We start from the raw sequence: 18,210 nt of genomic DNA, 5'->3' as shown, positions 1-18,210 counted from the left end.
AAATTTATACATAGTACAAATGGGTGTCTGTTATCAATCTTATCTGTTTGTTTTAATCCGATTGTTTTATTTACCCTCGTTTTCCCTATTTATAGTAATGTCTTATTAAACACAACCTTGATAGGTCTCTGATCGATACCGTTTGATGAGTTCTTAAGAGGTTTTTTTTTCTTTTCTTTGACTCTAATGACCTGTTTGCAATAGCAATTAATAGTAGGTATAGATAGACACTTTTTTCTTTAGTATTAAGTAAATTAGCACTGGCGCGAAGCGTCCATGTAACCACTGTTACCATTGGTAACAATTTAAAATCTTGCAAATAAATATTTTATGACTAGGTACTATGAAATAATTCCATTTATATTTTTTATCAACAGAAATATTTGTTAATAGTATCTACCTAATTCAGTAAATAGCCAACTAGACGCACGAAAATATTGGCGAGATATGTGAATCCATTGCACGTTTAGTCCATTAAAATGTTACATTTTTTAAGCCATACCTTGCATTTGTTAGAGGAGTCAATTTTATTTCTTTAATGTGTAGTGGGGATCAGTCGAAGCTTAAGTTCAAGTTTTTGGGGTCGCCACCCTTGTCCCCCGGCCGCCATCTTGGAAATGGGGTGCAAAGGGGTTTCGCGCTATATCTCGTAAACTACCAACCTTACGGAAAATCTAATTCAACATCAAATGTAGCAAATTAAATTTTCTACAATTTTGTTTCTATTACTTTTTATCGTCAAGTGACCAACAAAATAGATATAAACAAACATATGTAAAAATTTTTTAACAAGTTTCCTTTTGGAGAATATAACTTTTTTTCAGTTCATTTTAAAATAAAATAACATTTTAGCAATTTTATAGAGGGTTTTTCAGCGAACAATTTCCACTATAAAGTTGTTTAATTCTATTTATTTATATAGGTTTTACAGCGCTCCAAACTTGACCAGATTCTCGAATGCTCATAGTGTGATACAATAAAAACAAAAGTTAGGCTTACTTTTCTATTTATATATATATATTTTTTATTCATACAATGTATTATGATTTTAACATTCCTATGCTATTATTAATCTGTTTTTGACCTTTCTCCCCACTATAAAACTTATAACCCTAAGCATATATAGAAAAGGCCCAAGAAGTTGTTTGAGGACAAATTCGCCAGTTCAGAAGAAGAATGACGCAACCGCAAAATGCAAAATTCTTAAGAAGAGCAAAAAACGAATTTTTGATATCAAAATCATAAAGTATGATCAAAATTAGCCATTCACCACACCGTGGTCAGGATCTCGAGATATAAGCGTTTTTTGGGATGTGCCGCTTGCCTATGAAATATTTTGACTTAAAATTTTCCAAAAAACTTCTTCATGAATTATGTTTTATTGTTGTGTTGGTTAAAATTATAAACTAAAAAGTTTGTCACTCAACTTTTTTAAGTAAACATGAAACTAACGAAATATGATGACAAAATGTTTAAAAACTAACAACTCCTTTTTTAATGTGTTTAAACATTATGGCCAAATTTCATTGTTATCTATCTACATACTTCAAAGATGACACAGTAAAATTTTCAAAAGAAAATATTTACAGCGACCAAAGATACAGCGAGGTAAATTTGAAAAATCATCAAAATTGATTTTCGACATTTTTGTATAAAATTTGATTTTTGAACATGTTCCACCAAATCTAGATAAAAATAAACTTCATATTCGGATTCAGCGACCTCGAAAACATAAAAATAAACCAAAATTGGTCATTCACCTTAAATTTGATTTTCGTGGTCAGCATAACGATTGCTGCCGCTCCACTAATATATTAGATAGAAAAGTATTTTTTTTTTATTGTATTCCTATGAGAATTCGAGAATCTGGTCAAGATCAGTGGCGTAACTAACGCCAATGCCACCAATGCAACGCATTGGGGCGCAGACCATAGGGGGCGCAAAAAACTGATATTCTGGAAAATTAGTCTACGAATAGGGGCTAGAATACTTGATTTGGGGCGCAGTCAGATTAGTTACGCCACTGGTCAAGATTGGAACGCTGTAAAACCTAGATAATAAATAAAATTAAACAACTTTGTAGTGAAAATTGTTCATTGAAAAAATCTTCTACAAAATCGCTATGATGGTATCAGTGGCGGCTGGTCAGAGGAGGCAAGGGAGGCTTAGCCTCCCCATAAATTTTTTACACATGCTACACTGTTTTGTTTACTTTGCTATTTCGCTTCGCGCTAGAGATATCGGAAAAAGTTATTTGAATAAGTTGTTCCAAATATTATTCTAATCCCACATACCAAATTTCATCACAAAATTCGCACTTTTAGTTTTTTCATTATTTGTAGTCAGGATCCTAAAATCGCAGAGGAGGCTACTGGCCGGAAAATCTCACTTGCTAATGCTCCGCGCAGCCCAGCAGCGTTTAAGGATGGTTTAAGGAGACCCGGTCTCCTTAGAGCTGCATTATCGCTTAACGCACACGCTGCCCGGAGATTGGGCAAGGGCGGCTAATCGGCCAGCAGCCTCCTCTGCGATTTTAGGATCCTGACTACAAATAATGAAAAAACTAAAACTGCGAATTTTGTGATCAAATTTTGTATGTGGGATTAGAATAATATTTGGAACAACTTGTTCAAATAACTTTTTCCGATATCTGTAATGCAAAGCAAAATATCGGTAATTTACTGTGTTTTTTGATTCGCAGTAGGCCGCTTTTAGAATTAAAAAAATTCAGTTGAGTATCTTAAAAAATGTGAACCTTCAACCTGTATGGACTGCAAAACTTCAAATCTGTATTTATTTTGATATGCATATCTACTTACAGAGATATAATTGTTAACAAATAAACGACACAAACTTTGGTAATACACTTTTACACTAACTATTTTTAAAATGATATGATATTATGAAATTGTGAATTATGATGATATTATAAAATGTAAATAAAAAATGGTCAAAAAAATGGGGCCTTTTTTTTGGCGGATTTTTTTTGCTAGTGCAAATTTGTCTAGATATTTTAGTTAGGTGTAGCCTCCCCTATTGTAAAAATCACGAGCCGCCACTGGATGGTATGTATTTTATTGTGAAAAGAACGGAAAAAAAGTTATAACCTCCAAAAGGAAACTTCTTATAAAGTTTTCTCATATTTTTGTTTATAACTTTTTTGTTGGTCGCTTGATGATAAAAAGTAATTGTATAATTGATATAAAATAAAGATATAAAATTGTAGAAAATTTAATTTGCTACATTTTATGTGTAATTAAATTTTCTGTAGGATTGCTAGTTTAGGAGATACAGCGCGAAAGCCCTTTGCACCCCTTTTTCCAATATGGCGGCCGGGGGACAAGGGTGCCGACCCCAAAAACTTAAAATTAAGCTTCTACTGAACCCCCCTGCACATTAAAAAAATAAAATTGACTCCTCTAATAAATGCAACCCTAAATGTAACATTTCAATGGCCTAGTTATAATATTAACCCGGTCTATATAGACATCTCAAATAACAAAAATTGCCGGAGAGCCAAATTTTGGTGGAGAGCTAGGGTATACCATAACAAATAAAGTTTAAAAAGTCCCCATCGATCCCATGTGTGCGTCAAAAGTTATTCGGGGTCAAAGGTCAAAATTTGAGATTTTTTGGATTTTTTTCGAAAACGGTAAGTTTTATAAAAAAAAAACCTTAAACCAAAGTTGTAGATCTTAAAATTCTCTACAAAAATAGTCCTTACTATTTTTTTCCTAAGAGTTGCCATTCCTGAGATATCGCGATTCAAAGAGTCACATTATACATGATATGCACACGTTTCCACACCACCTGTGAGCTAGTGTACTCGACGCGTTTTTTTTACCGTGGTTTCCCCTGTAGGCCTACTCCACTAACTGTTTTGACAATTTTAGGATAATTTAAGGAAACAATACCGGTCAAGTTCTAGATATTACCTTATTATTGATTATTGATATTGCTATTGATTATTAGGTTAACTATTGTTTTGATTTCTTTAGATATTTTAATTAGATTCATATTCTTGAAAGTCTACTTCAACAGTCAAGTCTTCTTCGATTTCATCTTCTTCTTCTTACTCTTGCTGGATGTTCAAAAATTGTTCAAATGTGACTGAGTCATTGGTCTCTTCATTAAAATCACAGGAGTCTTCCTCTGTTATACTAAACTGGACATTTGAGCAAGACTGACCTTGGCAGTTGGTACACACTAGAGAACACAGCAACCCGACTTTTTTACATCCACATTTGGCACTACAACCTTTTTTGCAATTGCAAAAAATAGTGTTAAGGAGTTTTTCTGGAGCAGGTGGGAGTAAGGTTTTAATCGGTTCCAGAGTATTATCTATTAATTTCCAACCCCAGTCTTCTGGATTCAGTTCATTGCCTAGCCATGTTTGAACTTGATAATATACTCGATACAAATGTTGAAAAGCAGATGCTGATGTTGGAGGAAGACATGATAGTTGTACTTGTTTCTTGTTTCGCGTATTTGTTACAAAAGTTAAGTATCGGTATTTATCAAGACAAATAATTTTTTTTGGAGCTCCATAAACCGCAAGAAGAAACCGAATTCCTTTCGTAATTATTGTTTGCGGTGTAGAATCAAGTTCTGTAAAAACTTTACAGCAGTCAGTCAAATCTTTTTTTTTCGAATAATTTAAGTACTGACGTTTTGCCCCTTCTGTACATTGCTGACGTAGTGTCGCAGCCGGTTATCGCATGTAAAAATAAAATGTACTTTTGGCATTTGGGATAAGCCGACAAACTTTTCGAATAATATATCTCTGTTCGCTGTTGAGCCCTTCCAGGTTTCAGAAAATAAATAACGTTATCTACTGGAGTCCTTGCAGTAAGCAGTACTAACAAATCAACATCTTCACCAATTACAATTGTTGTGTTTGTTGCCTTAAATTTTGCAATTGCTGTCTCAATTATCTGCTATCAAAAAGACATCTGCGTCATTTTTAGCTTGTTTCACTTCAATATTCGCAGCTGTTAATTTGTCAGTTAACATGGAAATGAAACGAAATTTATTATTAATGTTAGCGAAAAATTGTTGTTGATTCGCTGGAACTGTTATATTTTCATCAAAGATAATCTCGGAACCCGATGATGTTTTTGTAGTTCGACGACGTTGTTCTGCAGCTTTAATATTCTTTGTCGAGTTACTGTAGCCGTCAAATACCACTGTCACTGTAAGCCCGTAATGTCTGCTAAATGGTGGACGCTTGTAATAAGTACACATATTCACTTGAACTAAACCTTTAGCACTAAAAGAAACAGATAATATGAACAAGACCTACGGACAATACTGTAGCCATTGTTTACAATAGACAATCTGTTCTTTTTTAAACAATGTTATAGCCAAATGTTTTTCACAGAGACACAAATAGGCATTTATACTTGCCTTAAGAGCCACATTATGTATATACGTGGCTTATATGTGCATATAATATATAAAGTAACTTTTAAAATCGCGATATCTCAGGAATGGTAACTCTTAGGAAAAAAATTGTAAGGACTATTTTTGTAGAGAATGTAACAATGGTTAAAAGAACAATGCGCAGAAATAGAAGAACACCAGAAAAGACATGATAATTTTAACACACCTAAAAAAAAATAGTAAAAGATACAGATGGGAAACTTGTGTTGAGTACTAACGAAAAATTAAATAGATGGACAGAATACATAAATGAATTGTTCAAAGACAATAGAACAGAGCAGATGGAAGTCGAAGTAGAAGATGATACGGTTTTAAAGATATTAAAAGAAGAAATTAAATCGGCATTAAAAAACAGCAAAAATAGTAAAGCAGTAGGTCCAGACCAAATCCCAGTAGAAAGCTTAAAATGCATAAATGATGAAACCTTAGACATTATCGTAGACTTGTTCAACACAGTGTACAAAACAGGGAACATACCAAAACAATGGTTACTCTCAACCTTTTGTGCTATCCCTAAAAATACAAACGCTAAAGATTGCAGTGAATACAGAACAATATCATTAATAAGTCAAATTCTCAAATTATTCTTGAAAATAATACATGGTCGTATAAATAAAAAACTAGAAGGAGTAGATGATAGTCAGTTTGGGTTCAGAAACGGACTAGGAACCAGAGAGGCGTTATTTGCGTTTAATATGTTAGCTCAAAGATGCATGGACATAAATGTGGATGTGCATGTTTGCTACGTTGATTTTGAGAAAGCTTTTGACAAAGTAAGACATGAAAAAATAGTCCAAATTCTAAAGACAAAAAACATAGACAAAAGGGACTTACGAATAATAACAAACCTTTACTGGAATCAAAGAGCACAAATTGTAATAGATAACGAACCAAGTCTAGAAATTGAAATCAGGAGAGGAGTTAGGCAGGGATGTATTATGTCTCCATTACTCTTTAATGCATATAGTGAAGACATTTTTGAAGAAGCATTGCTATCTCAAAGTGAAGGAATAATAATTAACGGAAGATCTATTAACAACATAAGATATGCAGATGACACCGTGATTATGGCAAGCTCTGCTGAGCAACTCCAACTACTACTAAACAAAACAAACAATTTCTGTGAAGAAAATGGACTAAAAATGAATATAAAAAAGACCAAATACATGATAATAACTAAGAAAACAAACATACAAACAAGCATACATTTGGGAAATGTACCGATAGAAAGGGTTGATAAATACAAATACCTAGGAACCTGGATTTCAGAGAAAAATGATCAAACAACAGAAATAAGGAACAGGATAGAAATAGCAAGAAATGCGTTTGTAAAGATGAAAACAGTTCTCTGCAACAAAGACCTTAGATTAGAACTGAGAGTAAGAGCTTTGAGATACTATGTGTTCTCGATACCACAATATGGACTTGAAAGCTGGACATTAAAGCATAAACACATAAATAAGCTACAGTCATTTGAAATGTGGTGTTACAGAAGAATGCTTAGAATAGCATGGACATAGAAGAAAACGAACACGGAAGTATTGCGAGAAATGGGTAAAGAATGCGAAATAATAAACACAATAAAAGTAAGAAAGTTACAATATCTGGGACACGTAATGAGGGGACCGCGATATGAAATGCTAAGACTGATAATACAGGGAAAGGTAAGAGGCGGAAGGAGTATAGGAAGAAGGAGAGTGTCATTGTTGAAGAATTTAAGGGACTGGTATAAATGCAGTTCTATAGAATTCTTTAGAGCAGCGGTTCTTCTTCTTAACGTGCCCTATCAAGTCCCCTTGACGTTGGCGATTAACATGGCGAAACTGTCTCTGTCTCGAGCTATTCTAAATAGGTGTTCTGCTTTCTTTATTCCTGTCCACTCCCGGATATTCTTCAACCAAGAGGCCTGCTTTCTACCAATTCCTCTGCGTCCTTCGATTTTACCCATCATAATAAGTTGAAGAATATTATACCGGTCTCCCCTTACTACGTGTCCAAAATAGGCCATCTTTCTGCAGCGGTAGATAGAGTAAAGATAGTGATGATGATATCCAACCTCCGATTAGGAGACGCACTGGAAGAAGAAGAAGGCACAGATCCACCTGATGTGTTTAACAAATGTCATAATTGTATATATTTAGTCATATGCAGTAGCAAGTTAAACCAAAATAGAATGCGTATGAATTAGTAAAATAGATTAAATATCACGTCCCATTTGATCTATACAGCAACAAATTATATAGGTTTTAGATTTTAATCTACTGGGCGATGAATATAATATCTGTTTAATTCTCGGAAATGAATAATGAATGTTTGAGATTAACTACTACTACTACTATCAGTTTACAGCGTTTTCCGACGCCTTCCGACTCCTAACCGCCATTCTTCTCTGTTTAACCATAGACCTGGAGGGATTTCTCTTTCCTCTAGTTCTTTTTCAATTCCCTCCCTCCAGCTTCTTCTCGGCCTTCCTCTTTTTCTTCTCCCTTCTGGTGTCCATGCCAAAATCTGCTTAGGGATCCTGTCATCTGGCATTCTCTGTACATGGCCGTACCATATTAGTTGTTTTGTTTTTATGTCATCAATTATTGTATGTGTGACTCCAATCATTTCTCGTATTCTCTCATTTGGTATCCGATCTCTTCTTGATTTGCCTGCTGCTCTTCTCCAGAAGTCCATTTCTGTTACTGGTTCGCATTTTCTCCGTTCTTTGTTTCAGTAGCCAAACTTCACTGCCATATGTGATTATACTTTTAAGTATGCTATTGTATATGAGCTGTTTGTTCGCTTTAGATATTGTCTGGTCCCACAGAATGCCGTTCATCATGGATATGGCTTTTCTACCCTGTATGTATGTGTCTTTTATAGCAGCATCGAGTGTTCCATCTGGAGTTATCTTCATGCCCAGGTACTTGTATTCATTGCAGTGTTTAATTTCTACCCATCGTCTAATGTAATGGACTGCTTTGTTCCTCCCAATACACATTGCTTCAGTTTTCTTAATGTTGACTTCGAGACCCCATTTGTTATATTCTTCTATTAGCTTCCGGGTCATGTAACTCGGGTCGTCATGATCCTGAGCAATCAGAATTTGGTCATCAGCGAAACATAAGGTGTATAGTGTTGTATCGTCATTGAGAGGAATTCCCATGCCACTACATTTTCTTTTCCACAGCTTGAGTGCTTGTTCCAGATAAATTTTAAAAAGGGTAGGCGAAATACAACAACCCTGCTTCAATCCTTTCGTGACCTTAAATCCTTCAGACATCCTTGATCCAGTTTTAATTTTTGCAGTCGTTCCATTATACAGACTTTGGACTGCTTTGATAAGACCATGTTTAATGTTGGTTTGATGTAGGGTTGTCCATAGTTTGCTGAGGGGCACACTGTCATATGCTTTTTGTAAGTCTACATATACCAGGTGAACTTCTTTATTGACGGCTGTTTTTTTCTCAATAACTTGCGTAATCGAGTACAGGTGGTCTACTGTGGACCTCCCAGCTCTAAAGCCAGCTTGCTCCTCTGCTTCGTAATCTCTATAGTCATTTTCTATTTTGTTCTTAATAAGTTTCCCATACATCCTACTTATTGTGCTGTTTACCGCAATGCCTCTGTAATTTTCACATTGATCCTGATGTTTGAGATTAAACAGTCTATAAAAAACTATATTTATTTTGATAATCAATATATATTTCACACGTATAACGTATAATAAATATAAATATCACATATTAAAATTGACAGTTATTTTTTTGCCCTTGAGGAACCGTCTCCCTCTCCACGCCTCCTTTTCGCGAGAGGATGTCTTGGATCGTAGATCTCGAACCAATCATCGTCTTTAGTATTGGCATCCTTCGCTAATATTGGTGTGTCATCTTCAAATTTCAGGTTATGCGACAACCTAAAACCAAAACGATTTTAAAATACTATTCAAAACAGAGATTATTCAACATTAGAAGTTAAAAATATGTAAACTAAAAGGGGTAGTTCCCTGGGTTGGCTGTATACCATATCGTTAAAAAACTCGTAACATGAAGTAAAACCACTTCTATGTAAAAGCTATATTTAATAAAATTTTAAAAATTCCAATTGATTAAATAAAATAGGTTCATGAACGTTTTCGGACCTATCAGTCCATCATCAGTGAATCTAAAATAGAATAAGTAATCCCACTATTAAAATTGAAAAGATGGTTGAAATTATGAAGGTTAAAAATGTGGTTATGATTACTTACTCGTATATACTTGCTAACTAGCACCAGAACCAAACAACGGTTGTACTTATAATTAAATCTACATTACAGTATTGTGAAATTGGATAGGCTAAACGCCGATGTTATAAGAATACCTCCGGGAACTTAGTGAGACTCTAAACGAGAACCCTAACAACCATCTTGGGCCAACGAGGTCTGCCAAGTGTCAAAAGTTTGTAAGGGACTACTTGTCGTGAAAGTGACAGTTAAGGAAAAGGTAGTCGATTTTCAAAAGTTTCAACATAAGATCATGAACCAAAACAATGATGTAATAGAGCTTTTAGTATCTGACATGTCTGCTATTTAAATCTATTGTTTTTAAAAGAGAAAAAGACAAATGTGTTTTACAGAATTTAGAATTTAAAATTATTTGAATTTAACTGTTACTAAAAATCGTCAACCAGCAAAATCCCTGTGAAGTAATGAATACCACTCTTAAAGAAAATAGAAAAACACCTAAGAGAGTATTAAAAATTGGTACATGGAATGTTAGGAGTATGTATAATCCAGGCAAAATGCATAATATAATACAAGAAATGCAAATATTAAATGTCGACATTCTAGGTATTAGTGAGGCAAGGTGGCCAAATTCTGGCAGTTTTTCGACAACAAATGGCATAGCATATTACTCCGGAAACAGTAGTACTCAACACAGACACGGCGTAGCAGTTTTCGTATCTAAGTCTATGATGCAGTCGGTCATTAATTTTACTCCAGTATCAGATCGGCTCTTATTTCTCCAACTACAAACAAACACAAGTAAACTAAATATCATACAGATCTATGCACCTACTGCAGATAAATCCGAGGACGAAATTGAACAATTCTACGAAGAAATCAATCAAGTATTAAAATCGACGAAACCACGAGACATCACCGTAATTCTAGGTGATTTTAACTCAAAAATTGGTAAAGGAAAAAGTGGCAAACATGTAGGAGAATACGGACTCGGTCAAAGAAATGAACGAGGTGACAGACTGCTTCAATTCTGTCAGGAGAATAACATGATTGTATCTAATACATTCTTCAACTTACCAAAGAGAAGACTTTATACGTGGAAATCACCCCAGGACAATGGCCAAAGAATAATTCGAAACCAGATTGATTTTTTACTGATAAACGAACGATACAGAAACTCCTTAAAATCCGTTAAGGCTTACCCAGGCCCAGATGTCTATTCAGACCATAACCCTCTAATAACGCAAATGAGTATTAAACTAAAAAGATTGGAGCAGAAAAGAAGAGCAAACCAGATAGACGTCAGTCATTTATGTAACCTGGAGGTAAAGGAGGAATGCAAAGATGTATTAATAATAATTTGAAAATACTTCATGAAAAAGAAACATCTCAGCCAACGAACAACATAGATAAAAAATGGCAAAACATAAAAATGGCGATAACAAGTCCTGCGAAGAAAATTCTGACTAAAGAAAAACCAAAAATAAAGCAAAGATGGATGACTGATAAAATCCTTCTTCTCATGGACAATCGGAGAATAATGAAAGGAAAAAACGAACAAAGGTATAAACAAATACAGAAAGAAATCAATAAACAAATACAGAAACAATAGCAAAGGAAGATTTTTATAAAAGAAAATGTGAAGAAATAGAGCAATTGCAGGCAAAACATGATATTTTTAAGGTACATAAAAAAGTGAAAGAACTTGCAGGTACACAAAAACGTAAGCAGCCAAATATCCTGTATAATGTCAACGGAAACATAATAACAGAACTAGAAGAACAGTTGAAGACATGAAAAAACTATGTTGAAGAACTCTTTGCAGATGATAGACAACAATCTGAACTAAGTAACATACAAGGAGACGAAGGTCCAGAAATAACGGAAGAGGAAGTAATGTACGCACTAAAAAGAATGAAAAACGGTAAAGCCCCAGATCTAGATGAAATACCAACGGAAATCCTTAAACTGATAGAGGAAGACTCGATCCACATTTTAATTGAACTTTTCAATAGCATTTATACATCAGGAAAAATACCACAAGAATGGCTTTTATCCACCTTTGTTATTATACCAAAAAAGATGAATGCCAAACAATGTAGTGATTACCGAACAATCAGTTTGATACGCCATGTACTGAAAATATTCCTGAAAATTATACACACTAGAGTACACAGAAAACTGGAAATGGACATCAATGATACCCAGTTTGGATTCCGAAATGGACTCGCAACAAGAGAGGCGTTGTTTGCACTGAACGTTATGTCTCAAAGATGTCTTGACATAAATCAAGATGTATTCATGTGTTTCATAGATTATAACAAGGCCTTTGATAAAGTGCGGCATGATCATCTAATCAGACTCCTGGCAGAAAAGAATTTAGATAAACGAGACATCCGACTAATAGCAAATATGTACTACAATCAGAAAGCAGTAGTGAGAGTACAGAATAATACCACTGAAGAAATTGAAATAAAGCGAGGTGTGAGACAAGGGTGTATACTGTCACCAACCCTGTTTAATCTCTATTCCGAAAACGTAATGAATAGAACACTCTCTGAGCAATCCATAGGTATTAAAATAAATGGTGTTAGATTAAACAATCTGAGATTTGCCGACGACACCGTTCTGATCGCAGAAATACTTGAAGAGCTACAGACATTGGTGAATAAGATAGCAGACTGCAGTGAAGAATATGGACTATCTTTGAACATAAAGAAAACTAAATTTATGGTAATATCGAAATCAACACGAAATGTCCAAAATTTATATTTACACAATGAAATTATCGATCGAGTTAGCAAATACAAATATTTAGGCACTTTTATGAATGAAGACAACGATAGCTCAGCAGAAATCAAAATAAGAATAGAAAAAGCCAGATCCATATTCACTAAAATGAAGAGAGTGTTCTGTGGAAGAGATTTGAGCCTTGAAATGAAACTTCGCCTGATGAGATGTTACGTACTTTCTGTGCTGTTCTACGGAATGGAGTCATGGGCGTTGAAAAAGATTGATACCAAAAAATTAGAGGCATTTGAACTGTGGATGTATCGCAGAATCTTGAGAATATCATGGACGGAGAGAGTCACAAACGTCGAGGTCTTGAGAAGAATGAATAAAGAAAAGGAAGTCATATTTACGATCAAAAAACGAAAACTACAATACTTGAGACACATTACAAGAGGCGAAAGATATGAACTGCTTCGAATAATTAGGCAGGGGAAAATAGCAGGAAAAAGGTCCATAGGAAGAAGACGAAACTCCTGGTTAAAGAATCTACGGGAATGGTATAGCTGTCGCAACAACGAATTGTTTCGGTCAGCAGTTTCGAAAATACGTATAGCCCTGATGATCGCCAACCTTCGGAACGAAGATGGCACTTGAAGAAGAAGAAGAAAAATCGACTATAAAATTACACTGATCATATTAATTAAAAAGAGGAATGTAAGCTGATTGGTAATAATGATGAAGATAAAACAGGTGGTGATGAGAAAGAAAAAAATTAAGTTTTGAATTGGTATACAGAAATATATGCATAAAATTAGAATCTAATTAGGCAAAAATTTTTATTTGGACTTTGTATTGGTGGTTGTATATATTGAAGGGAAATATTTTTATTTAAATGTGAATGAAATTGTTAAAATAATAAATTGGAGTTAGATATAGTCAATCTTATAGTAGGAGATGAGTATGATTAAAAATTGAATTTATTATGAAACATTTTTTTAAAAGTTAAGAATGATTCTTGTGAACCCATCCCTTATCAGAAGAATCATTCTTAACTTTTAAAAAAATGTTTCATAATAAATTTAATTTTTAATCATACTCATCTACTACTATAAGATTGACTATATCCAACTCCAATTTATTATTTTAACAATTTCATTGACATTTAAATAAAAATATTTCCTACAATATATACAACCACCAATACAAAGTCCAAATAAAAAATTTTGCCTAGATTCTAATTTTATGCATATATTTCTGTTTACAAATTCAAAATTTAATTTTTTTCTCTCTCATCACCACCTGTTTTATCTTCATCATTATTACCAATCAGCTCACATTCTTCTTTTCAATTAATGTGATCAGTGTAATTTTATAGTCGATTTTTAGTAACAGTTAAATTCAAATAATTTTAAATTCTAAATTCTGTAAAACACATTTGTCTTTTTCTCTTTTAAAAACAATAGATTTAAATAGCAGACATTTCAGATATTAAAATCTCTATCACATCATTGTTTTGGTTCATGATCTTATGTTGAAACTTTTGAAAATCGACTACCTTTTAATTAACTGTCACTTTCACGACAAGTAGTCCCTTACAAACCTTTGACACTTGGCAGACCTCGTTGGCCCAAGATGGTTGTTAGGGTTCTCGTTTAGAGTCTCACCATGTTCCCGGAGGTATTCTTATAACATCGGCGTTTAGCCTATGCAATTTCACAATAGGGCTTTTCATTCACAGTCATTTGTTTCGAGCTTCTGTCATGTGTCACATAATATTAATATATCTACGTCATACGTTATTGGTAATACAAATAATACAAACCAAAGACGTATGGCGTAGATATATTAATATTATGTGACACATGACAGAAGCTCGAAACAAATGACAATCGATGAAAAGCCCTATACTGTAATGTAGATTGAATTATAAGTACAAGTACAACCATTGTTTGGTTCTGGTGCTAGTTAGCAAGTATATACGAGTAAGTAATCATAACCAAATTTTTAACGTTCATAATTTCAACCATATATTCAATTTTAATAGTGGGAATACTTATTCTATTTTAGATTCACTGATGATGGACTGATAGGTCCGAAAACGTTCATAAACCTATTTTATTTAATCCATTAGGATTTTTAAAATTTTATTAAATATACCTTTTACATAGAAGTGGTTTTACTTCATGTTACGAGTTTTTTAAAAATATGTGTGCAAGGAAATTAGACTGAAAAATTAATATGTTTGTAGTAATAGTAATAAGTATTGGCACATACTCCCCTAAAAAAGTTATATTACTCATCTTTATAAATTCACAATGGAAACAATAATATAAAAACAGAGATAATAAAAAATGCAGGGAGATTAACCACAAGACAAGGAATATGATAAAGCAGGCAAAAGAAAAACACTTTGAAGAGAAATGCAAAAAGATAGAGGACCTTAAAAAAAGATAGGATCTATTTAATATACACACGAAAGTCAAAGAAATGGCAGGACTAAGAAAACCAAATCTCACTGGTACACTTCTGGATAGACACGGGATTAGAAATGCATCAAGTCAAACTATTTTGATTTTATTCAACAAACTTGACTTGACTTGAAAAACAAAATTTTTTTGTAAAAAGTTTGACTTGACTTGATTTCGATATCTTTAGGTTTGACTTGAAATCAAACTTATTCAAACAATTTGAAGTTTGAATATCACATTGGCAACATGTTTATTTCCAATTCTAATTGAGAGCGTACGGATTTTGTTGTGACTTATTTGGATAGGTCTGAATCTGTACTCTGCTACTCCACAAATTAGTTTGTAGTTCATATTTGGACGTCCATGTTTGGCTTGTTTATTACGTTCGTTTTGAAGTGTGTGGCTTTGGGAGATAATATCTGAATTTGGATATTTTTCGCTTCACAATAAGTACCAGAACAAATTGAGTCTGATATTGAAGGTATTCCCACTGCAAAAATTAAGAGAAACAATCTGTAGTCGAAGTAGTATTAATTAAGAAAAATAAATATACTGATTTATTTGATGTAGCGGCAGGTGATTTCAAAACAATGAAAATTGCAAAGTGCATACATACTTCTACTATGTAAAAATAAAGAACAGCGTTATAAAATCACAAACAGTGAACTAATTCTTTAAAAGGACGGCGTTATGCATAACTCGACCAAGCGCCATTTCTTTAAAATCGAGATAACAGCGGATTCTGGTGACACATAGCTAAAACTATCTTGGAAAAATCCCTGTTATTGTCACGTTAACGGTTACTAAGAAAAACAAAAATAAACCAAGCGACATTCTGTCTATTAAGGGTTTATAGTTTTGCATAACAAGACTATATTCATAACTGCCATTCTTAACTGCCAATAATAACTGCCATATATGCATAACTGCCATTCATAACAGTTTCGCAATTGTAGACTAAGCGTCGACTAACCGTCTTTGGTCTGTTTATGCTAAACTAAGCGTTGGGCCCGAATAGCATTTTTGTCCCCATTAATGTACACATTAATTTTGAAGTTTCGGTAAAAAAATTATGGAATTTTTTTTAAAGTGAAAATGTTGTAAAAATGTATAAACATTCTCAATTTCTTTGCAAAACGAAAATGCAGCAGCTGCATAATACTCTGGTTAAAGCGGAGAGTGCAGGAAGAGTCTATACCGGTTTCGGAGATCTTGTTCCCCTCATCAGTAAACCCATATCCTCTTCTCTCCGCCTTAACCATTTACCATAGCTTAGGCCTTCCCGAATTGCAAAGAAAGAAATGTCACGGATGAACTAGAAGCCATCTACCGAAAAACAAACTAAGTTATCAATCGAAGTAGCGCAGAAAACGACAATAAATATCGCCTCCGTACCACCAGATTGACAACAGGTGGAATACTTTCTTTGGTTACACCTCCTGAGATTTTCAAAATTTATAAATCATACAGGGTGCCGAGGAAATTAAGATGAGAGAATTTTAAATAATTCACAACTCATCTACTCAGCGTGGTAAAGCTCCAACAAGAAAGATTCCTTAAAGAAGAAGAAAGTATTGCACCTGTTGTCAATCTGGTGGTACGGAGGCGATATTTATTGTCGTTTTCTGCGCTACTTCGATTGATAACTTAGTTTGAAAATGTTGTGTTTATATGTAATTAAATTGAAAAATACAAATAATCTATATAAAATCTCTATATTATATCTAACGTGCTATATACTAAAGTTGGATTTATAGTTTGACGTAGCGTAGACGTAGACGCAACGGAGACGCACTGGAAAAGATCAACACCGAATTTTGTGCACTCGTGTTTATAAATGAACGCAAGCGCATGACGGAACGTAAGAGAAACGTAACGGAACGGAAGAGTTGGCCAAGTTTCATCTTTCACAGTGCGTTTCTTACGTCTGGCCAATCATAACGAAGAATTTTGTTCTGTCACTCAAAGTGGACCCGCCCCCTACCCCTCATACCTTTTGTAAAACGTTGTTTGTCAGCATATTCGAATTTTGTTAATTATTTGTTACAATAAGTAATTAATTTAATAAAAATATATCATAGTGTAGTTTCAATATTTCAGATAAATATGAGTTGTTTATTAGACTAATTTGGGGTTATCCACACATATACGATAGGTAAATCCAATAAACATTTTAACGACTAGGAAATGAAACAAAATAGTTGGAAATTCCACGGCACCAAGGAGCATACCTTCGTGTATTTCCTAATCCATGTAACACACAAAACGGATATTATAATAAATAATAGTATAAATAAATAAACACAAAGTTTATTTACGGTTCGTATAATTTGTATTCGTATATAATTTAATTGAATTAAGTCAGTTTTTACTCATGCGCAAAAATTCCGCTATGTCGAATTATAAATTGACATATTATTTTCTTCCGTCTCCACTCCGTTTCTTCCGTCTCCGTTGCGTCTACGTCTACGCTACGTCAAACTATAAATCCAACTTAAGAATATAGTATAAGTCATAAAATGGACCTTTCGGGATTCTTCTATATTTTGAATTTTGAATGTTTATTAATCATTTATGTACTAAGAGTATAAGTCAATAGCCTGTTTTTCATGTATAAATATGGATTTTATTCCAACAGTACAACTTTTAATTTCAAAAGTCTGCTTTGAATTAAGAGTACAAGTCAACTTATACTGTTAGTACCTTCCGCTTTCACTTACGCAGCTTGACTTATACTTTTAGTACACACACCACATGTTATGAGATTCTGGGGCGTTTGTATTGAAAAAATGTAGATAATCCAAATTTGACCATAAAATTTCAAAGAATTAACATGCTTAAAAAGGGGTTGGTACGAAAACAGATTTTTGAGGTTCTTTGTTTTCTTCCTTTTTAACTTTCCAAAACCTTTTTTTATGACTTTCGTTCTGTCGTTGAAGATGATGCCGGTGTTTATCGTTATCGGTTATAAAAGCAGAAAATTATAAAAATAGCTAGATCCCATTTAAACCAAAAACTGTTCATTTAGTATTTTTTTATTTAATTTTGTTGTGCGTGCTTAAAAAGTTTACTGTGAAAGTGTCAGTGTTCTATTGTACATGATTTTTAAAAATGAGTAGAGGGAAACAAATACTAAAATTATTGGAACTAAAGGATGATTTATATGGCACTCAATGTATTATAAAAATTTTTATCTTAATTGGCAACTGACATGTCTATCTCAACAAAAAAGTATATCTACGAAATAAATTATTTTTCAAACTCTTTCAAACTAGTTTGCATCTTCAAACCTGTACGATTGACCAGTTTGAATTGACATTGATGAACTGTTCGATGATGAAAGAGGGCACCTGGGTA

The 18,210-nt window shown here is 33.7% G+C and overlaps 1 protein-coding gene across 1 annotated transcript in view; it reads right to left on the bottom strand.

The window, feature by feature from the left end:
* Positions 1-9,098: 9,098 nt before the first annotated feature.
* LOC126887255 (spliceosome-associated protein CWC27 homolog) overlaps positions 9,099-18,210 on the bottom strand; it is a 56,668-nt gene continuing 47,556 nt past the window's right edge. Inside the window, exon 6 of the mRNA XM_050654673.1 lies at positions 9,099-9,343. Within this exon, the coding sequence (XP_050510630.1) occupies positions 9,187-9,343 (157 nt within the window). The 3' untranslated portion in view covers positions 9,099-9,186. The remainder of the gene's footprint in view (positions 9,344-18,210) is intronic.

The sequence above is a fragment of the Diabrotica virgifera genome, chromosome 6 (assembly GCF_917563875.1).
Source record: "Diabrotica virgifera virgifera chromosome 6, PGI_DIABVI_V3a".
Taxonomy (NCBI): domain Eukaryota; kingdom Metazoa; phylum Arthropoda; class Insecta; order Coleoptera; family Chrysomelidae; genus Diabrotica; species Diabrotica virgifera.
This window is presented reverse-complemented; position numbering and strand designations above follow the sequence as displayed.